The sequence below is a fragment of the Oncorhynchus gorbuscha genome, linkage group LG07 (assembly GCF_021184085.1).
Source record: "Oncorhynchus gorbuscha isolate QuinsamMale2020 ecotype Even-year linkage group LG07, OgorEven_v1.0, whole genome shotgun sequence".
In the NCBI taxonomy this organism is placed as follows: domain Eukaryota; kingdom Metazoa; phylum Chordata; class Actinopteri; order Salmoniformes; family Salmonidae; genus Oncorhynchus; species Oncorhynchus gorbuscha.
The window spans coordinates 37,821,251-37,844,632 of NC_060179.1; the positions used below are offsets into that span (position 1 = coordinate 37,821,251).

General features: G+C 42.3%; 1 protein-coding gene across 3 annotated transcripts in view; it reads left to right on the forward strand.

The window, feature by feature from the left end:
• LOC124039839 (cadherin-18-like) overlaps window positions 1-12,917 on the forward strand; it is a 369,098-nt gene extending 356,181 nt beyond the window's left edge. For all 3 annotated transcript variants that reach the window (XM_046356288.1, XM_046356287.1, XM_046356289.1), the window contains 2 exons: window positions 8,665-8,919; window positions 12,109-12,917. In XM_046356288.1, coding sequence (XP_046212244.1) covers window positions 8,665-8,919; window positions 12,109-12,641 — 788 coding nt within the window. In that variant the 3' untranslated portion in view covers window positions 12,642-12,917. The remainder of the gene's footprint in view (window positions 1-8,664; window positions 8,920-12,108) is intronic.
• Window positions 12,918-23,382: the final 10,465 nt, after the last annotated feature.

A 23,382-nucleotide genomic window follows, 5' to 3' on the forward strand; every position in this document is an offset into this window, starting at 1 on the left:
TTTTGTTCACCTGACCTAGAATACCTCACAATAAAATGCCGACCGTTTTACCTCCCAAGAGAATTGTCTTTGGTTATAGTCACAGCCGTGTATATTCCCATTCAAGTCGATACCACGACGGCCCTCAAGGAACTACACTGGAAAACTGGAAACCACATATCCTGAGGCAACATTTATTTTAGCTGGGGATTTTAACAAAGCAAATCTGAGGAAAAACCTACTGAAATACTATCAACACATTGCTTATAGTACTCGTGCTTCAACTCTCAACCATTGTTACTCTCCCTTCCGGGGTGGCTACAAGGCACTCCCCGCCCTCCTTTCAGCAAATCTGTTCAGGACTCCATTCGGCTCCTCCCATCATATAGGTTGAAATTCAAACAGGAAGTACACGTGCTAAGATCACCCGTGCTAAGATCTATTCAACACTGGTCTGACCAATCAGAACTCATGCTACAAGATTGTTTTGATCACACGGACTGGGATATGTTCCAGGTTTCCGCTGAGAATAACATGGGCATATACACTGACACATTGACTGAGTTCATCAGGAAGTGTATAGGGGATGTTGTTCCCACTGTGACTATTAAAACCTACCCAAGTCAAAAACCTACCCAAATCAAAAACCGTGGATAGATGGCAGCATTTGTGCGAACCACAGCATTTAACCACGACAAGGTGCTTGGGAATATGGTTGAATACAAATAGTGCAGTTGAGCCCTCCGTAAGGCAATCAAACAGGTAAAACGTTAGTACAGAGAAGTGTAGTCACAATTCAATGGCTTCGACACGAGACATACGGTATGTTGCATGGACAATCACGGATAACAAAAGGGAAAACCAGTCGTATTGCGTACATCAATTTCTTTCTTCTGGTCAAGCTAAACACCTTCGCCCCCTTTGAGGATAACACAGAGCCACCAACAGTGGCCGACCCCAAGGACTGTGAGCTCTCGTTCTTCGACGTGAGTAAGATGGTATTACTGCTGTGTTGGCGCTAGAAACACAAGCATTTCACTACACCTGCAATAACATCTGCTCAGTATGTGTACAGTGTGTGTGATATGTGGTTTGATTTTGATCCCAGTTATTTTCAAAATGGGTCCTCACAGAAGAGACACAACAACATGTCTGTGTCCCTATATAGTTCACTACTTTTAACCAGAACCCTGATCAATGGGCCCTGATCAGAAGTAGTGCATTACATAGAGAATAGGGTGTCATTTGAGACACAGTCAACGTGTCTATGCTCTATAAATAAATTGTACTGCCGCATAAGCTTTTACACTGATAGCCATAAAAACTAGGTTAAAGAAAACACACTGGCAAAGTGATACCTTCTGAATGGTGCTTTTGTTAAGCGTGGTATGTGCTTTCTCATTTCTGCTGACTGCACGTTGTGAGTTTTAAAACAACCATTAAAGCATTATGGATACTTGGGAGGCCCATTTATCCTGGCTGGCTACAACCCCGTCTCTCCTGAATCTCTAAAGCTACTAGAAAACATTTGAATTCCATTGCTGCTATTTTCTGTGCTTCTCGGAATGAAATATATATCGCTCTGTTTCAAGGTTTAAACCCCCCCCTCCAAAATACATGGTTATGTTGTGATTTATGTTGCAACATTTAATGAACAATGTCTATGAGAAGGAGACGTATATCTCAACAGTGTGATGCACACAATGCAATACACATTGCAATCGGGAGATGCAGTATCCAGGATTGGCCTTGAATAAGGCTGGTCAAAAAACAAGAAACAGACACGCCTTCCTGATCCTTTACAATTATTAAACATTACATCCCTCGGATCCCAGTTGTAATGATCACGATGGGAGACAGAGAGCTGGTTTCAAGCGCAGGGCACAGCAGGTGTTTATTTGTGAAGGACCACTGGAGGAGGCAGGTAGCTGGGTCCAGGGGCAGGCAGAAGGTCATACACAGGGGGTCTAAAAGGCAACAGTACAGGCAGGGAAAAAGGCTATTAAACGAGAGGCTGCCTGGATTTTAATTGAAAGACCCTTGCGCCCTTCGGTCTCAACCTAGACTTTGATCTAAAGCCATTCTTGTGATTATTGTGACTTTGCCATTGTAATTGTTTGTAAAAATTAGTAGTTAAATGAATCTATGATCGTATGCTATCCATTTGTTGTTTGTATGCTGTTCTTTGTATGACATTTTAATATTTGATTATTAACCAATGATATTAGGCCTCTCTTGGCCATGATTACAGACACCTGTGTCTTTTGACACTATATAAACGAGTCATCCCGCAGTGTTTGTGATTACACCCTGATGAAGACAGCTTGGCTGTCGAAACGTTGGTAATTACATTTTTGCATCTGAGCTCCTAGAGTGTGTGGCTCTCTTTTATTTTCAAGTTTTCTACTCCGCTAGCCAGCACCTCGTCTTAATAGGTGTCCGTTTCTTCTTCTTCTAAAAGGCTATTAATAACATCGTCCAGTAGATCAGGCAATAGGTTGATAACAGGAAATCTAAAGTACAGGCAGGGAATAGGCAAAAGGCGTAGTTAGTGAGGCAGGCCAAAACTATCATACCCGGGAAGGTTTACAATAAGGGAAAACCAGAAGCGTTTCACAAAACAAACAATACCTCACAATGATGGGGTGCAAATAACTGAACTAAATAGTGTGTGATAATGACATACAGGTGATCAGAATTCAGGTGATTGGGATCTGGAGAGCGAGCTACGTTCAGTGGATCTACGTGTTCGAGAGTGTGAGTTGGAAGCAGACGTTACACCAGTTTTCTGTGCCACAACATTGCGATGACATTTGCTTTTCTTTATTGTTCATTAACTAGAAGGCTATGTTATCTAAACAACCTAGTTATATTAACAGATCAATCGATTTGTGAAGGCATCTTTCTGGATCCAGTTTGCATACAGAAGAGTTTTTATTATTCCAAGCTAATTAGCCCGCTAAAAGGCGGCTCTGTCACGCCGTTGATATTTGGGAATTTTAATAAGCGACGTGTCATCCATACAGCAAGTTGCTGTGGTGCTCTATTTCGATTAAACATTTGAGACCTAATTATCTGTTATAGCATTGGGTGTATTCATGCCATGATCCATTGACTTTGCTAGGGTTTCCCAAACTCGGTTCTCTGGACCCCAAGTGGTGCATGTTTACTTTTTTGCCCTAGCTCTACACAATCAACTAATCATCAGGCTTTGATCATTTGAATCAGCTGTGTAGTGTTAGGGGGAAGAAAGAAAAACCAGATTTTTCTGTTGACTATTAAACCAGGGTTAGCGGTGCTGTTTAAAAAAAAATTAACAGCACCGCTAGGTTAGGTTTAAAAGAAATTTGGGGGTAAACTCTGATCGCCGGTCGCTGTGAAAAAGTAATGCTCCGTATTCTTAATTGCATTTTTTCTACAATAGGTGGGTAGTGGTCCCTAACAGTGTTCCGTACACATTTTGCAATGAAAACTAATAGGACTGTAATGACAGTGTTGGCATCAAAATATGGGGTGTAGAATACGCTTATTTTCAAGCGTTGATTGACATGGTAATGGACCAATATTATTCAAGAAAATATGAAAAAACGGACCCCTCTGACACTGTACGTTACATTGCGGCATGCATTATGCAAATCATTATGTGCTGTACAGAGTCTTTCCAGTGCTTCTCTCTCAGATTAAAAACATGCACGCCTCCCTTGCTGCTCCTGATTGTGCACAGGTGAAGAAATTGAACTGGAGTCCCTAAAAGACAGCATGTCACCAAACTGCAATAGTTATGAACCATGTGTAATGTTTTTGGACCATTGGCTACCCTGTATACAGGTACTGACAGGAGCCATGAGCCACATCCTTCAGGCCCCTCCCTGCCTTCACCTCCTCATAAGCAGCGTGTAGCTGTTGTTTTGTTCATGCAACATCATTCATTAAGATAGTGCCAAGGAAATTCAACATAATGCTATTGCATATTTCTTGGAAAGAGCAGGTGTTCATGTATATGATGGAGTGAGAGTACAGAGGTGAGTTGATGTTACAAATTCATCAATAGTTAATTCAATCAATAGCTCATTTTTCAGGTCATCACTGTGAGCCACTATGACTCTCAAAAGCCATGACAGCTGCAGTTTACTTGTGAAGACAACTTTAGTGTTGTCCTAAAACCCCAATTAGAATTCGACACAAATGGGTATGTTATAAGAAATTATATAAACTCTTTATAGTGTTTTATTTACATTTTAGAGGTGATAACTTGGTCAAATCGGGTGGAAAAAACAGTTTCCCCACTCAACATATCTTCACCTTTCAGTTTGCGCTGTTCAGTGATCTTCTGTTTCTTGGCAATTTCTTGCATGGAATAAGCTTCATTTCTCAGAACAAGAATAGACTGATGAGTTTCAAAAGAAAGGTCTTTGTTTCTAGCCATTTTGAGCCTGTAAAACCCACAAATACTGATGCTCCATATACTAAACTAGTCTAAAGAACGCCAGTTTTATTGCTTTTTTAAATCAGCACTACAGTTTTCAGTTGTGCTACCATAATTGCAAAAGGGTTTTCTAGTGATCAATTAGCTTTTTAAAATGATAAAATTGGATTAGCTAACACAACGTGCCATTGGAACACAGGAGTGATGGTTGCTGATAATGGGCCTCTGTATTCCTATGTAGATATTCCATTTTAAAAAACACATCATTACAACATTAATAATGTCTACACTGTATTTCTGATACATTTTATGTTATTTTAATGGACAAAAAAATGTGCTTTTCTTTAAAAAACAAGGAAAAAAAAACAAGTGATCCCAAACTTTGGATGGTTACGTTTGTGTGTGTGTGTGTGTGTGTGTATAAATATTATTATTATTATTTATTTATACTCTGACATTACTTGTCCTAATATTTCTTAATTCTGTACTTTGATGTGTGTGCATTGTTGTGTATTGTTAGATATTACTACACTGTTGGAGCTAGGAACACCAGCATTTCACTACACTCACAATAACATTCTCTATGTATGTGACCAATAAATCAAATGTGATTTGATAACAGTACTAATTCTAGCTACTAGTGAGAAAGCTGCCAGTTGATGTGTGTTTCATCAATGTTGAAAGAAAGCCCCCAGAGCACACATTTGACATTTCAGAATGTAGAGGGATTCCAAAACTCAGGAATCTGTTTATCTGGTGCTCATCACCCCCCCCCCCCCTTAAAAAAAACAACAACTGCAAAGCCTCTCAACTCTATTAATTGATAATTTTACACAAAAAAGTGATGTCTCTATCTGTTTGGTTGGTAAAGCTCTAGCAGAGGAATTGTCTCTGATGTAAAAATGAAGCCAGTGAGTTGTTTGAACTTGTGCTTAACTAACCCAGGGCTGGGGGGATCCCCAAAGGTACACAGTAGTCTTGCATCCTCAAAAAACACAAAGAAACAAACACACACACACACACTGACATAGAAACAAAAACACACACACAAAAATACTCACACACTCCCAGCGGTGCCCTGTTATATAATGGGGAGCCTAGCATATGAAATATGAAGCTGCTTCCGTAGAACCAACCTTAATTCACAGTCAATAGTCCTAGCTAACGAGAGTACAAAACCTTACGAACATCTACCTAATATTGAGTTGCACCCCCTTTTGCTCCTCAGAACAGCCTCAATTAGTTGGGCATGGACTACACGGTGTCGAAAGCTTTCCACGGGGATGCTGGTCCATGTTGACTACAATGCATCCCACAGTTGTGTCAAGTTGGCTGGATGTCCTTTGGGTGGTGGACCATTCTTGATCCACATGGGAAACTGTTGAGCATGAAAAACCCAGCAGTGTTTCAGCTCTTGAAACACTCAAATCGGTACGCCTGGCACCTACTACCATACCCCGTTCATCTTTTGTCTTGCCCATTCAAACTCTGAATGGAAAACATACACAATCCATGTCTCAATTGTCTTCAGGCATAAATGTTTGTTTTTTACCTGTCTCATCCCCTTCAGCTTCACTGCTTGAAGTGGATTTAACAGGTGACATCAATAAGGGATCATATCTTTCACCTGGAATCACCTGGTTAGTCTATGTCATGGAAAAAGCAGGTGTTCCTAATGTTTTGTACACTCAGTGTCTAGTTGTAGCTATAGCTATATACCTGTAGGTCTTCCTATATGATTGGTCGTCATTGGAACCCTCATTATTGTTTAATTTACATTGCAGCTATTCAGGATATGCTGTATAATACTAAACAAGGTTTATTTTAATAAATGTGAAATTATTTAAAAACGCATATTTTTGTCTGGTTAACCCAGACAGAGCACAGCATCCCTTTCTGGTCACTTGTTAATTTTTGGCACGTATGGTATGACGTGCTAGAGTGCTCGCAACCTGTCTCTGCTCTCTCTCTCTCTCTCTCTCTCTCTCTCTCTCTCTCTCTCTCTCTCTCTCTCTCTCTCTCTCTCTCTCTCTCTCTCTCTCTCTCTCTCTCTCTCTCTCTCTCACACACACACACACACAAACACACACACACTTCAAAGAGATGACAGAGTTGAATGTGATGTAAATGATGACTATGATGGCCTTGCCCACAGCCCCAACTCTAATATGATATTGCCATGTCATAGTTGACACAGAGACAGACAGTCTTGTCCTCTCTATTCCACACCAGAATGCTATAATATAGTCTATATTACAATGGATCTGGGCATCAGATATGAAAGCAATGATAATGAATACTAAACATCTCTCTCCTTCCTTCTCTCCTACCCTCGTTCTTTGGTCTCTCCCAGTTTCTTGGAGGTTGGAGTGGGAGCTGGTTCAGGCCTCGGTAGCACTAGTTTGGTATTTACTACTTTACACTACAGTGCTGTCTGTGGAGGACAGGTTTTTACAGTGAAGAGCTAGTTTAAAACCTTGCGCCCTATGGGCCCTGGAAAATATAAAGCACTAAATATGGAATAGGGTGCCGTTTGGGACGTAACCAGTGCCTCTCACAACATCCACTGGTTTACCTCCATTTATTTCCCTTTTTCCTCTCTCACCTTTTTTAGTAGAGTGGCCTCATGGATGTTGAAGGTGAACTGCTCATTTGCTGCTGTTTGATTTATTATAATGACTCAGAGAAAGAAAAGACAGTACAGGGTCGCAATTCAACGGCTCAGACATGAGATGCATTAGGCAGGGACCTCAGAAAATCGCAAATTATAAAGGCTAAACCAACCAAGTCCGAGACACTGACGCCTCACTCCCAGACAAGCTAAACACCTTTTTCACCCGCTTTGAGAAAAGCAACACGGAGCCATCAATGGGTGCCCCCGCTGCTCATGAGTACTGATCTCTGTAGCTAACGTGACCTTCAAACGTATTAACCGATGCATCGATTACAGCTCAGGTTTTAACACCATAGTGCCCTCCAAGCTTGTCACTAAGCTCAGGACCTTGGGTATGAACACTTCCCTTTGCAACTGGATCCTAGATTCCCTGACGGGTCGACCCCAGGTTGAGGGTAGGCATCAACACTTCCGCCCAGCTGATTCTCAACAATAGGACCCCCCAGGGGTGTGTGCTCAGCCCCTTCCTGTACTCCCTGTTCACCCATTACTGCATGGCCATGCACGACTCCAACTCAACCATCAAGGTTGCTTACGACAGTGGTAGGCCTGATTACCAACAACAATGAGACAGCCAACAGGGAGGAGGATAGAGACCTCGACAGAGTGGTAATAGGAAAATAACCTCTCCCTCAACATCAACAAAATGTAGGAGCTTATCGTGGACTTGGCTGATTTATTTTGATTTTCCCATGAAGCAAAGAGACACTGAGTTTGAAGGTAGGCCTTGAAATACATCCACAGGTACACCTCCAATTGACTCAAATGATGTCAATTAGCCTATCAGAAGCTTATAAAGCCATGACATCATTTTCTGGAATTTTCCAAGCTGTTTAAAGGCACAGTCAACTTAGCGTATGTAATCTTCTGACTCACTGGAATTGTGATACAGTGAATTATATGTGAAATAATCTGTCTGTAAACAATTGTTGGAAAAATGACTTGTGTCATGCACAAAGTAGATGTCCTAACCGACTTGCCAAAAACTATAGTTTGTTAACAACAATAAATTTGTGGAGTGGTTGAAAAACAAGTTTTAATGACTCCAACCTAAGTGTATGTAAACCTCCGACTTCAACTGTATACTGGTGGACATTCATAGTTGATCTTGTGTAAAATAAAAAAACATTTTATTTGCTTGACATTTGACTACATTGATAGGTGATAGCAACATAAGCATACCGCTGCACCGCTATAACACCTGCTAAACTGTGTACGCAACCAACACATTCTGATTTGATTTGTTAAGAATTACCTCTGGGGGAAAAAACAAAAAAACAAACAGAGATCAAGACAACAGATGCAAAGAGAGACATTTACCAGCTTGAGAGATGAAGCCTGTATGTGTATATCCTGGAATGGAAGCATTTGTATTTCAAAGTGAAAGTGCATTTGCTCAATATCTCCATTAAAAATCCATCTGTGGGAGCGGGTTCGAGTGGAGCGCTCTAGACAGAATCCCCCCCTAATGGGAAGTGTGGCCTGGGAAGCTACAATTCCTGAATGTGTCCTCTGCTCTCCGCCAACATGGCTAATTTGCGCTAATGAATGCGTTCTCTTTCGTTCTCTCTCTCTCCATTTTCAGACAACACAGCGAGCATCATCACACGGCGGAGGCAGTTCAGTCGGCTCGTCCAGGAGCTATACGAGCTCCCCATTGTGGTGTGGGACGGTGGGGAGCCAGCGCTGAGTGGCACTAGCACACTGACCCTGCGGGTGTGCCCGTGCCAGCGCAATGGGAGGGTGCAGACGTGCCAGGATGAGAGGGGACTCCTCTCCTCGGCAGGCCTCAGCACGGGGGCCCTGATCGCCATCCTGCTGTGCATCGTCATCCTGCTGGGTAGGTGTTGACTGGGTCTGAGCCTGGGTAACAGCAAGTCTAGGGGCATGGTGGAGGGTATGGGCTGCCTGGTTGGCATCACACCTAAGGGGCATAGTGGTGAGGATGGGTGCATGCCTTGGGGGCATCATGCCTTAGGGCACAGTAGTGGAACACCTGGGGGGGCATCTTGTCTGAGGGGCATGGTGGTGGAGGGTATGGGCGTTAGAATGCCTAGAGGCATGGTGAAGGGTAGGGAGGAGAGCAGCAGGAGGGGATGGATACTTTAAAAGGGATGAATGGAGGGGTGAGGAAGGACACAGGTGGGTTGTAGAATGAGGGAGGACATGGAGAAGGTCAGGATGATGGAGAAGTAGAGAACAGAGAGTGAGTGAGATTTGGGCCAGATGGGTAGATGGATGTGTGAAGAAAGATGGACTGAGAGGAGAATAGAAGAAGGTAAAGGTAAGGACAAGGAGACTTGAGAGAAGGGTGTATAAAGAGGGATAGAGCTGTGTTAAAACTATCCATAAATGTTTCGCTGCTTTGTATTTACTACTTTAGGAAAAACACACTATTTAAGTTAAAGATAGAATCCGCAGTAGGGAAAACAGCGCCACTCTCCTTCCCACAGATGTTGCTATTGTTTTTGTTTTGTAAACTAAAGGGAGGTAAGAAGCGTTGGCCAACGTGATGAGAAAATGTGCAGTTCATATTGTGCTGTTTGCATGTGCAATGATGTAAGAGTAAAAAGAAAATGAAGGGCAGTAACTTCTTTGTTGTGGATTATTGTAAAGGAGGTGGACGTTTCACCATTAAAGGGCAACTGAAAATCAAATATCTTCCAAACTTGACTGGTGACATGCAAAGCCATGTATTGACTGTATCAACACCGGACGAATGAAAAAATGACCGAAATACAGTTTTGGAGTGGAGTTCCCATTTAAGGATTCCAGCTTTAAATGAATGTGTTGTATAGTAAATGCTTTATAATAAGAGATCAAATATAATTCATCAAAGTTCCCACAGAAAACAACTAACAACTTTCCCTTTTCAGCAAAAGGGTTACAACACTACCACCACTGCCAAATACCAACAGAGACTCTCTACCAAACAGAACAGCAGTAGGACGGGAAAGAGCGTGTATAATTAACAGAATCTTCCATCTCCCACTCACCCCCTCTCCCTTGATTGTCCGTGGACATCGGTGCGTGAAGGTGATGCATATTCATATCAGCAGTCTCAGCACGGCATTGCCAGAGTCTGAGGCTCACAGCAACTAAAGGCCATCATCACTGTTTGGAGTGAATGCATGAGCGAGAGACTGCACCTGCATGACTAATCATCAGCAGGAGAGAGATTGATGGAAGGAGGGACATAAGAAGTGACAGGGAGAGTGATAGAGAGAGAAGGCTTATCGAGTTACTTTGGCTAGTCGAGGAAGATGGAGATTAGCTGGGGAAGGGAGTGTTAGTGTGAGACACAGCTGTTTCATGCCTGAACACGGGCGTGAGAGAGACAGACAGACAGTTGGACGGAAACAGAGAGTGTTAAAAAGACACAGAAAGGAAGGGAGGGTGATGTATAGATGCTATAGAAACACAACAGGGTGAGATTTGTTTTAGCAAGGGAACACAACACACACACACACACAAAGACAACAGTGCTAATTTCATCAGAGATGAGAAAGCTCTCACTTTGCATGTGTTAAAATGTGTCATCCTGAAATAGGGTGCCTAAAACATTGACACTGGTAGGCTGCTAACGAGCCGCCATATATGTGTCTGATGTTAAATAGTGAATAGCGTTTAACACCTGTAGGAGAAGTTAAATAGTGTTGTGAGACAAAGATTTCCCCTTTTGATGCTCTCAGCGTGACTGTTTCACAGGGATGTAAAGGAGAACTCTATTGGTCTGCCAATGCAGCAGGATGATGTCATTTTACTGATTTTATACTGTGGTGCATCCCAAATGGCACCCTATTTCTTTCACACTATAGTGCACTGCTTTTGACCAGAGCCATATTGGTTCTAGTCAATAGCGCTCTGTTTTATAGAGCCAATTGAGACGCAGGTGAGAGTTCACCTGCTTTATTAAAGCAGAAACCATAACCCCGTTAACTCCAGTACAAGTTCATGATACAGCAGTTCTACTTCAGCAAATGAAGTATTCTCCTCGAGTTCATTTGCGAGTAAGATACACTATTATGTACATCATCATGAGATGTTGTGGATGTAGCCTAGCTACACACATCACTGCTGTTATAGGGGTAACAAGGTTAATTTGAAGGACACTATTCCTTATTCCCTACATAGTGCACTACATTTGACTAGAACTCTATGGGCCCCGGTCAAAAGAAGTGCACCATATAGGGAAAAGGTTGCCATTTGGAAAGTAGGCTCTGAAACATTCACCATTTTTTATAATAATGCATATTCATTCCGGATTCCTCATCAGGGCACAGGAGCTAGATGCGTGTTGCAGAGTGTAAATCAATAATACCCATTAGCCGTCACTGGTATTAGCTGTAATGATGCTCTCAATGCAAGCTGCTATGAGAATCTTCTCATTATAGACTGTGCATCTCTGGAACAGATTTAACAGCAGCGCTCAGCCAAAATAGAATAACAACAACACCATCTCCACTCCATTTTATGATATTGACTGAGGTACTTTAACTATACAGTAAGTATCTGAATCCAAAATGCCACCCTATTCCTTTTATAGTGCACAATTTTTGACCGGAGCCCTATGGGCCCTGGTTAAAAGTACTGCACTATATAGGGAGTAGGATGCAATTTGAGCAGAACGCAACGCTTTAATTTTTGTAACTGTTTACGACCCATAACATGTTAATTTATCCTGAATTAATAACCAACATAGTGACACCGCATGCAGAGCGTGGCATTAGCATTGCCATCAGACTTGGATATTGTAGTGAACCTCTACTGATAACATGTGGTGTTGTGAAACCAACTGTTTTGTTGTTGTTTCCATTACTGTTGTTGTTTACATTACATCTGATGTTACATTACTGTTGTTGTTTACATTACATCTGATGTTTACATTACTGTTGTTGTTGTTGTTGGCATGGTGTTTTTGCTTGTCACTTTCTTCTGCAGCAATCATAGTTCTCTTTGCCGCTTTGTTGTTGGCGTTGTCTCTATTACTATTGATGTTGAGACGACGTCTCTCCTTGTCTTCCTCCAGCGATTGTGGTTCTGTTCATCACCCTGCGGCGGAGCAAGAAGGAGCCCCTCGTCATCTCTGAGGAGGACGTCCGCGAGAATGTGGTAACATACGACGATGAGGGGGGCGGCGAGGAGGACACTGAGGCCTTCGACATCATCACCCTACGGAACCCCGCCGCCGCTGAGGAGCTCAAGTTTAGACGGGACATCCGGCCGGAGGCGGCCCGACAACGCGGGCAAAACCGAGGCTGCCACAGTCCCCCGGAGCTGAACCAGGTGGATGTGCAGGAGTTTATTAAACAAAGACTGGTGGAGGCAGACATGGACACTAGCGGGCCTCCATATGACTCCCTCCAGACCTACGCATACGAGGGTCAAATGTCTCCGACAGGTTCCATCAGCTCTCTGGACTCCCCGGGAACACACTCAGAACAGGATTATAACTACCTGGACGACTGGGGGCCTGAGTTTCAGAAACTGGCAGAACTCTACGTGGAGGATACGGATGTAGCAGAGTCAGATGTGGCAGTTGCGGTGACAGTGGCGACCTAGCCTGTCAACGTCGGTCACACCGTCTGTAAAACCAAAACCTTCTCTCTCTCAGTCCTCCTCCTCGACTTGTTTCAAAACGATGAAATATAAATGCTTTTGAACTCGTTCCAGCTGATCTACTTTTCCTGTTGAATTGCAGACTGCCCTTTTTTTCAGTTTTCCATTTGGAACATGGGTCTAATATGCGGATGGATTGATTTTGGGGTGGATAACGGAAAAAGGAAAATATTTTTCCTGTTGTATATTTTTTATTGCTCAATAAAGTCCTTAATTCCATATGAGTGGATATATGTGAAACGGAGTGTCAACTTTTATTCTGAAGATTAAAGGTTATCTTAGAACAGACATCATTATGCAAAGATTTACGCAATTAAAGCCCAAGAAAAGTTATATTGAACCATCACTTTCACTTTCAGGGTTATCTATTCTAAACAATCATTACAGCTGGCCATGTGTGACACCACACAAAAGCAATTCAATTGACACTAAGGCTTTCTTAATCAATTTTACAACATAGATAGCTACAATTCTTCTTAAAATGGATGTTGATTGCAAAACTGCCACTAACTGGGCTTTTATTTTTATACCAGTATGTACAACTGTCTGCCTCGATAAGATAAAGGTACCTTGCATTAGAGAGTCATGACATTCGTGTTAATAAAATAAAATACTATTCTGAAAAATGACATCAGAGGGGAATCAAGGATATTGCATTAGTTTATCATGGTCTATAAAACACTGTCCCTATAGACCTTGAACATTCGTCCCAAATGGCACCCTATTCCCTAGGCCTAGTACACTACTTTTGGCCAGAGCCCTATGGGGCCTGGTTAAAAATAGTGCACTATATAGGGAATATAGTGGCATTTGGGATGAACATATGCAGGCTTTTTACTGAGTGTGCTTCTTTCATGAAAATAACTCAAAATATATGTTTAATCATTTATTTCCCTGAGCCTCGTTTTTGCATTTAAATGCTCAGTCTGATTGTTTGGGCGTGTTGATATAAATTGAAGTACAGTATATTTACATACAAAGCCCAGATTGGTAGATAGGTCTTTTAGACTCTAGAGGAGGGTACATTTGCAAATAAATGATGACGGGTCAGAATAACGCGATCAGATTGTGATGTCATGATCTGGGCCAAAAACTCCCATCCCACCAGAAACAGGCTGAAATTCCAGACTTTTTATTCAAACAGCTCTTACACACAAAGGTTATTATCATAATTTTCACAATTTCAGAGTGTTGTTTCAACCTCATAGTGTGTAAACATAATTTAAAATAAAAGGAAAATCAAGTTTTTTGGCAGCACTGCCCCTTTCAACATAAGCCTTGAACCTAGCCAGCGATCAGTCTCCTATGGTCTGTCTGTCATAAGTTCCTCCTGGACCTGCATGGCTGCTACTGAGACACTGGATGAAGGGATGAGAGACTGATTAATATTTCAGTCCCTCTGCTTTCTCTCTCATTCTTTCATTTTTCTCAAGCTCTCTTTCTGTATTTTGCAATCTCTATCTCTCCCTTAGTCTCTTTTCCCCCTCCATCTCGCTCTCTCTCTTTCGCTCTCCCTCTTGCCCTCTCTGATGCGATCTCTCTCTATCTCTCTTTCCATCTCTCTCTCTCTCTCTCTCTCTCTCTCTCTCTCTCTCTCTCTCTCTCTCTCTCTCTCTCTCTCTCTCTCTCTCTTTCTCTCTCTTTCACTTGCTATCTCTGTTTCTTTAGTCTATTTTCCTTCTCTTCTCCCAGATTCACAGGTGCAGTATAAAAGAGAGAGAAGTGAGTCACATCTGTGTTAAAACGTTTGGGATATGGATAAATGCTCTGAGTTACTGGGGCTTGGTTTGGGGCAGAGATGAGAACTGATAGGATTTTAATCCAGCATGGGAAGATGGAGCAGAGAGTATCATTATGAGTGTGCACGTGTGTGTCTTTGCATGTCTTTATGTATGTGCATCTGTGCATTGGATCCACTTCAAATTTGATTCCCTGTCCCCCTGATTATGTCAGAGTCAATGTGTTCCAGTCTCACTGGGGGGGAAAGGAAATCACTTGCCAGCTCTAATTGATGTGATTGCGCAATCAACACATTTATAAATGTGTAATAAAAAATGCATTTAAACAGGATGCAATACATTTGACCCAGAAGTCAATGTGCTGTGTGATGTATAAACAGTACACTGTAGTGTGTGTGTGTGTGTGTGTGTGTGTGTGTGTGTGTGTGTGTGTGTGTGTGTGTGTGTGTGTGTGTGTGTGTGTGTGTGTGTGTGTGTGTGTGTGTGTGTGTGTGTGTGTGTGTGTGTGTGTGTGTGTGTGTGTGTGTGTGTGTGTGTGTGTGTGTTCTTTACATTTATGCCTAACATACAGTGTTGAGAATAAATCCAGTAGAGAAAAGAACAGTCTTGTAGTTTTTACGAGGGGATCTGTTTCATACTTGACTGGCATAACTAGTCTCAGTAACACTTTACTTGACACCCAGTGTCATGACACAGTCATAGCATATCAGAATGTCATAATCGCTGACATAGACTGTCATAATAGGGTCATAATAGGGCCATAATAGGGTCATAATAGGGTCATGACATATACAGTATATTAAGACCTGTTGTGACATATATTGCGTTATTTTATGGCCGGTTATGACACCTACATAAGATTGTCAAAACCCACAAATCCGACCACACAAAACATTCCATTACACAAATTATTGTTGTAATTGTGCACCCCAAAGCTCTGTTGCTGATGACTGGGATGAATGCAGGAGATGATTTCAGGAGCATGACAAGACACGCTCTTTTTGACTGATGACTGATGTAAGGGCATGTACATGATAGGTCTATCTGGCTTATCCTGTTAAGTCGACCCTCTACTTTTTCGAACATTCTGTTAAAAATCGCGCAACATTCCAGCGCCCTGCTACTCAGGCCAGGAATATAGTATATGCATATGATTAGTATGTGTGGATAGAAAACACTCAGACGTTTATAAAACTGGTTAAATCACGGCTGTGACTATAACAGAACGTGTGGTTCATCGAAAAGTGCAGGAATATCTGATCACTGAAAATGGAAAAAAATATCCATCCGCGACTTCAAGGAATTGTTCAAAGTGAATCGAATTAAATGAGGCCGAGGTTGCAGTGCCTACAGCTTCCACACGTTGTCTAGAGTCTTGTCATTTGAGGCAAGCGCAGTTCTTCAAAATTGTAGTTAAGAAACTATCTGAACAGCATGTTTAATGGATTGTAATATAACAAAGGTTCTCTTGTAGGGGGTGCCAAACTGTGCATTGAATTGTGTTTGAGTGTGCATGGGTAAGTTATTGGAAAATGACCCTTTTTTTACATTTGACGTCCGAAGTCATGAAATCTCTCCACACCATAGGTTTACGTTGCACCAGCTTTCTACGAAAAGGAGTAGATTTAGTCTGTGTCACAAGTAGTACCCTGTTTCCTTCAGAGCATTGCCTGTAGATTTTATGAAAGTTGTTGCGTGTGTGTGCCTTCCTGACTTGTATGTGTGTGTGGGCATGTCCACACTGAGCCGAGTGGTTGTGCAATGCTTGGCCTTAAGAGTCAATACTGAGAGGCCTTTCATGGCATTTGAGGTCAGAGACTCCCCAGAGGACCACAAACAGCCTGCCAGGCATCACGGACACAGGGTATAAATATGTGATTAAAGGAGGGCCTATCATTGCATATTCTGAATTTTCATTAGCCTTCAAAGTGTCTGAAGGTGAAATGGAAGACATCAAAGAACTAAAACCCATCTTCAAAAGCCAACCCACGACCAAACTTAGTAGACATAGACATAGTGTTATTTGCGCTGGAAAAAGTAATGAGTTCTGAAAAAAAATGCTGCTGACATTTCACTTAAAAAAGAAAACGGTGAAAAAGTGTCATATTGACCAGGGGTTGTGATGCCACACAGAAACAGAATGACTGATTAATTCATTGTAAATCTATGTTGCCATTCAATATTTGAGGACCAGACAGAAAATACTGGGTTAGTCAAAGGGCTTGGAACTGTAGACAGAGACACAAACCCATTCATCTTCAATTTTTTTCAATCACTCGGGTACAATTCTTACAAGTCTGTGGTAGAGTTTCACATCTCTAAGCACGACAATTGATCAATTAGCCTTTTAAAATGATAAACTTGGATTAGCTAACACAATGTGCCATTGGAACACAGGAGTGATGGTTGCTGATAATGGACCTCTGTACCCCTATGTAGATATTCCATTAAAAATCAGTAATTTAGTAATTTACAACATTTACAATGTCTACACTGTATTTCTGATCATTGTGATGTCATTTTAAAGGACAAATAGTTTTCTTTCAAAAACAAGGACATTTCTATGTGACCCCAAACTTTTGAACACTAGTGTACATCTCGGTGGAGTTGGGTTGTGGGCGGAGTGTACATCCGGTAGATGTCGGTAGATACAAGAAAACAGTTGGTGGTTGTGTTTGACATTTTATTTTACAGTTTTTCTCAATCACTTTGGATCAATTCTCAAGTGATAATTATGTTTTTCAAAATAATAAGTTCAAATCTCTGAACAATTAGTTTCTTGTTCACGCCAGATTCAAATTTGTTATTAATTTAACCCTCATTACATTTAGGACTTTTTTAATTAACTTTTGTACACCTGTGGTGTTCCCTGTCAAAAATGACTGGTCATTAGAAATAAATGGGTGAGACTACAATTAGTGTGTTAAATTAAGTTCAGGCACATGCCCATTCATCAGAATTAACACTTTCTCCCCCAGACCTCACATGCATGTGTGTTTGAGCACACACACACACACACACACACACACACACACACACACACACACACACACACACACACACACACACACACACACACACACACACACACACACACACACACACACACACACACACACACACACACACACACACACACACACACACACACACACACACACACCTCACTCCCCTTCTTGGCTTCCATGGCAACCCGCATGGGAGCATTTCCCCAATAGAATCTTTCCCCCACGGGAACCACACCTGTTGGCATTCTCACAAACAATCGCAACTTTTTTAGAGCTCTGGTATATCAAGCTTTTTTGAGGCCTTGCTCACAATTCATTCTGTGGCAGCATAATGACAGAACAATATACTGTACGTGAGGCTCTTGATCATATCTTTGATCATGACACTGGTGAGGAGGAGAGAGGCCAGAAAACTGACAGTGAAGATGCATTAGAGGAGGAAGTGTCAGAAGTTGAAGACAACACAAAATATGATCCAGAGACAACTGATGTGGAGACAACCAAGACAACCGATGTGGAACAATCCTGTGATGAGGAAGAGGGCCCTGCTGAGGTTGTTGTTACATTCCGGTCAAAGAATGGGAATTTGTCCTGTTCTTCATCCCCAACTGAGAGGAGAGGTTCGCTGTCAGCTGAAAGTGTTATCAGGATGTCCCCAGAGCCAACGAGATACGCCATATCCTGGGTTGATGCCATAAAATCCTGCTTCGAACTGTTCCTGACAGAGTCAATCTAAACTATAGTGATAAACATAACCAACCTGGAGGGGAGACGCGTTTACGAAGACAACTGGAAGGAGGTAGACCGAACAGACGTCCAAGCATACTTGGGTCTCTTGAATTTGGCTGGTGTGTAGAGATCCAGAAACAAATCTACCACCAGTTTATGAGATGCAGAGTCTGGTCGGGCAATTTTTCATGCCACTATGTCACTCCAGACATCATCCATACATGAATCCATACATTATGCTTTTTATTCTGAAAAAAGAGTTGTATGAGCTCAGGTCATTTAGACCTACAGGCCATAAATAGCAAATAGTTGTTCAAAACTTCATGTTCACAGGAACTTAAGTTGGTAAAAAGATTGAACACAAAATTAGGTGATAATATATCTATTAGTATGGATTTATAATCCGCAATAATGGGGCGGTCATTTTGGGCTGGGAACACAGAATGAATTAGCATGAAACGAACACAACAGGAAGGTTAAGCAAATTGCAAAAGTACAATTTTCTACAATTTGCACAATAACTATATGCACGTGGCTTGCTGATCAAAACTGATGAGTTGGTGCTCAGTGAAAATGTCACTCTTCACAACTTCTAAACATAATTTCATCATCAAATCAAATGTATTTATATAGCCCTTTGTACATCAGCTGATATCTCAAAGTGCTGTACAGAAACCCAGCCTAAAACCCCAAACAGCAAGCAATGCAGGTGTAGAAGCACGGTGGCTAGGAAAAACTCCCTAGAAAGGCCAAAACCTAGGAAGAAACCTAGAGACGAACCAGGCTATGTGGGGTGGCCAGTCCTCTTCTGGCTGTGCTGGGTGGAGATTATAACAGAACATGGCCAAGATGTTCAAATGTTCATAAATGACCACCATGGTCAAATAATAATAATCACAGGCAGAACAGTTGAAACTGGAGCAGCAGCACGGCCAGTTGGACTGGGGACAGCAAGGAGTCATCATGTCATTGAAAATAAGAATGTGTTCTTAACTGACTTGCCTGGTTAAATAAAGGTAAAATAAAAAATAAATAAAAATAAAAATGTCAGGTAGTCCTGAGTCATGGTCCTAGTGCTCAGGTCCTCCGAGAGAGAGAAAGAAAGAAAGAGAGAAAGAGAGAATTAGAGAGAGCATACTTAAATTCACACAGGACACCAGATAGGACAGGAGAAGTACTCCAGATATAACAAACTGACCCTATCCCCCCGACACATAAACTACTGCAGCATAGATACTGGAGGCTGAGACAGGAGGGGTCAGGAGACACTGTGGCCCCATCCGATGACACCACCGGACAGGGCCAAACAGGAAGGATATAACCCCACCCACTTTGCCAAAGCACAGCCCGCACACCCCTAGAGGGATATCTTCAACCACCAACTTACCATCCTGAGACAAGGCCGAGTATAGCCCACAAAATCTCCGCCACGGCACAACCCAAGGGGGGGCGCCAACCCAGACAGGAAAATCACATCAGTGACTCAACCCACTCAAGTGACGCACCCCTCCTAGGGACGGTATGAAAGAGCCCTAGTAAGCCAGTGACTCAACCCCTAGAGGCAGAGAATCCCAGTGGAAAGAGGGGAACCGGCCAGGCAGAGACAGCAAGGGTGGTTCGTTGCTCCAGATCCTTTCCGTTCACCTTCACACTCCTGGGCCAGACTACACTCAATCATATGACCCACTGAAGAGATGAGTCTTCAGTAAAGACTTAAAGGTTGAGACCGAGTTTGCGTCTCTCACATGGGTAGGCAGACCATTCCATAAAAATGGAGCTCTACAGGAGAAAGCCATGCCTCCAGCTGTTTGCTTAGAAATTTTAGGGACAATTAGGAGGCCTGCGTCTTGTGACCGTAGCGTATGTGTAGGTATGTACGGCAGGACCAAATCAGAGAGATAGGAGAAAGCCCATGTAATGCTTTGTAGGTTAGCAGTAAAACCTTGAAATCAGCCCTTACCTTGACAGGAAGCCAGTGTAGGGAGGCTAGCACTGGAGTAATATGATCAAATTTTTTGGTTCTAGTGAGGATTTTATCAGCCGTATTTAGCACTAACTGAAGTTTATTTAGTGCTTTATCTGGGTAGCCGGAAAGTAGAGCATTGCAGTAGTCTAAGCTAGAAATGACAAAAGCATGGATTAATTTTTCTGCATAATTTTTGGACAGAAAGTTTCAGATTTTTGCAATGTTACGTAGATGGAAAAATGCTGTCCTTGAAACAGTCTTGATATGTTCTTCAAAAGAGAGATCAGGGTCCAGAGTAACGCCGAGGTCCTTTAGCATGTGAGCCATCACATGCTAAATGATCCATTTAATTATCAATATCTGTCAGACATAATTTTATGTTTTTGTATTTTATGTTTTTGTATTTCACCTTTTTTTAACCAGGTAAGTTAGTTGAGAACAAGTTCTCATTTTCAACTGTGACCTGGCCAATATATAGCAAAGCAGTGCGACAGAAGCAACAACACAGAGTTACACATGGAATAAACAAGCGTACAGTCAATAACACAACGGAAAAAGGAAGTCTATATACAGTGCGTGCAAATGGCATGAGGAGGTATAGCAATAAATAGGCCATAGTAGCAAAGTAATTACAATTTAGCAGATTAACAATGGAGTGATAGATGAGCAGATGGTGATGAGCAGATGATGGTGTGTAAGTAGTGATACTGGCGTGCAAAAGAGCAGCAAAGTAAATAAAAACAATATGGGGATGAGGTAGGTAGATTGGGTGGGCTATTTACAGATGGACTATGTACAGCTGCAGCGATCGGTTAGCTGCTCAGATAGCTGATGTTTAAAGTTAGTGAGGTAAATGTAAGTCTCCAGTCTCAATGAATGTTTGTAATGTCTCCTAAAGTGGAGATCTTACAAATCTATCGATCAAGTTTGGAAGCACATACTGTATATGGAGCTTGCCCACAGCACGACCACTACCATTTTTTAACAAGGAGGAACAGCACAACCCTGAACAGCAGCTACACATGCTCGTGGAAGTGAAAAAAAGAAGATGTGTAAGAATGCGTGGTGGTGGTGTTTAGGGGAAGACATAATAGAAGAAGAGGTAGAAGGCAAAGAATAAGCAAACAAACAAACACGTTTCTAAAGACGGTTGACATCTAGTGGAAGCATTAGGAAGTGCAACATAACCAATATCCCACTGCGTATTCAATAGGGGCTGGGTTGAAAATCGACCAACCTCAAATTTCCCACTTCCTGTTTAGATTTCTTCATAGGTTGCCTGCCATTTGAGTTCTGTTATACTCACAGACATCATTCAAACAGTTTGAGAAACTTCAGAATATTTTATACCCAATACTAATAATAATATGCATATATTATCAACTGGGGCATGGGGAGCAGGCAGTTTACTCTGGGCACATCTGGGCACCTTTCATCCAAGCTACTCAATACTGCCCCTGCAGCCATGAGAAGTTAATCAGAAACCACTGCTAGATGGATAGGGCTGCGCTCAGAGATCTTACCTTGGCAAATTGTGCTGTTAAGACACTGATGTCCTTTACAAACACGTACAGTTGATGTCAGAAGTTTACATACACCTTAGCCAAATACATTTAAACTCCGTTTTTCACAATTCCTGACATTTAATCCAAGTAAAAATTCCCTATTTTAGGTCAGTTAGGATCACCACTTTATTTTAAGAATGTGATATGTCTGAATAATAGTAGAGAGAATGATTTATTTCATCTTTTATTTATTTCATCATATTCCCAGTTGATCAGAAGTTTACATACACTCAATTAGTATTTGGTAGCATTTCCTTTAAATTGTTTAACTTGGGTCCAATGTTTCGAGTGGCCTCCCACAATAAGTTGGGTGAATTTTGACCCATTCCTCCTGACAGAGCTGGTGTAACTGAGTAATGTTTGTAGGCCTCCTTGCTTACACATGCCTTTTCAGTTCTGCCCACACATTTTCTATAGGATTGAGGTCAGTGATTTGTGATGGTCACTTCAATACCTTGACTTTGTTGTGCTTAAGCCATTTTGCCACAACTTTGGAAGTATGCTTGGGGTCATTGTCCATTTGGAAGACCCATTTGTGACCAAGCTTTTAACTTCCTGACTCATGTCTTGAGATGTTGCTTCAATATATCCACATAATTTTTCTACCTTATGATGCTGTCTATTTTGTGAAGTGCGGAGATGAATCTGGTACCCAAGGATAACGTGGTACCCAAGGATGAACGTGGTACCCAAGGATGAACCAGACTTGTAGAGGTCTACAATTTTTTGGATGAGTTCCCACTGGAATTGTGATACAGTGAATTATAAGTGAAATAATCTGTCTGTAAACAATTGTTGGAAAATGCACAAAGTAGATGTCCTAACTGACTTGTCAAAACTATAGTTTGTTAACAAGAAATTTGTGGAGTGGTTGAAAAATGACTTTTAATGACTCCCCCTTCTGATGACCAGGTGGCGAATCGCATCTCTGCATGTCTGGCAGACATATCAGTGTGGATGACGGATCACCACCTCAAGCTGAACTTCGGCAAGACGGAGCTGCTCTTCCTCCCGGGGAAGGACTGCCCGTTCCATGATCTCGCCATCACGGTTGACAACTCCATTGTGTCCTCAACCCAGAGCGCTAAGAACCTTGGCGTGATCCTGGACAACAAACTGTCGTTCTCAACTAACATCAAGGCGGTGGCCCGTTCCTGTAGGTTCATGCTCTACAACATCCGCAGAGTACGACCCTGCCTCACACAGGAAGCGGCGCTGGTCCTAATCCAGGCACTTGTCATCTCCCATCTGGATTACTGCAACTCGCTGTTGGCTGGGCTCCCTGCCTGTGCCATTAAACCCCTACAACTCATCCAGAACGCCGCAGCCCGTCTAGTGTTCAACCTTCCCAAGTTCTCTCACGTCACCCCGCTCCTCCGCTCTCTCCACTGGCTTCCAGTTGAAGCTCGCATCCGCTACAAGACCATGGTGCTTGCCTACGGAGCTGTGAGGGGAACGGCACCTCAGTACCTCCAGGCTCTGATCAGGCCCTACACCCAAATAAGGGCACTGCGTTCATCCACCTCTGGCCTGCTCGCCTCCCTACCACTGAGGAAGTACAGTTCCCGCTCAGCTCAGTCAAAACTGTTCGCTGCTCTGGCTCCCCAATGGTGGAACAAACTCCCTCACGACGCCAGGACAGCGGAGTCAATCACCACCTTCCGGAGACACCTGAAA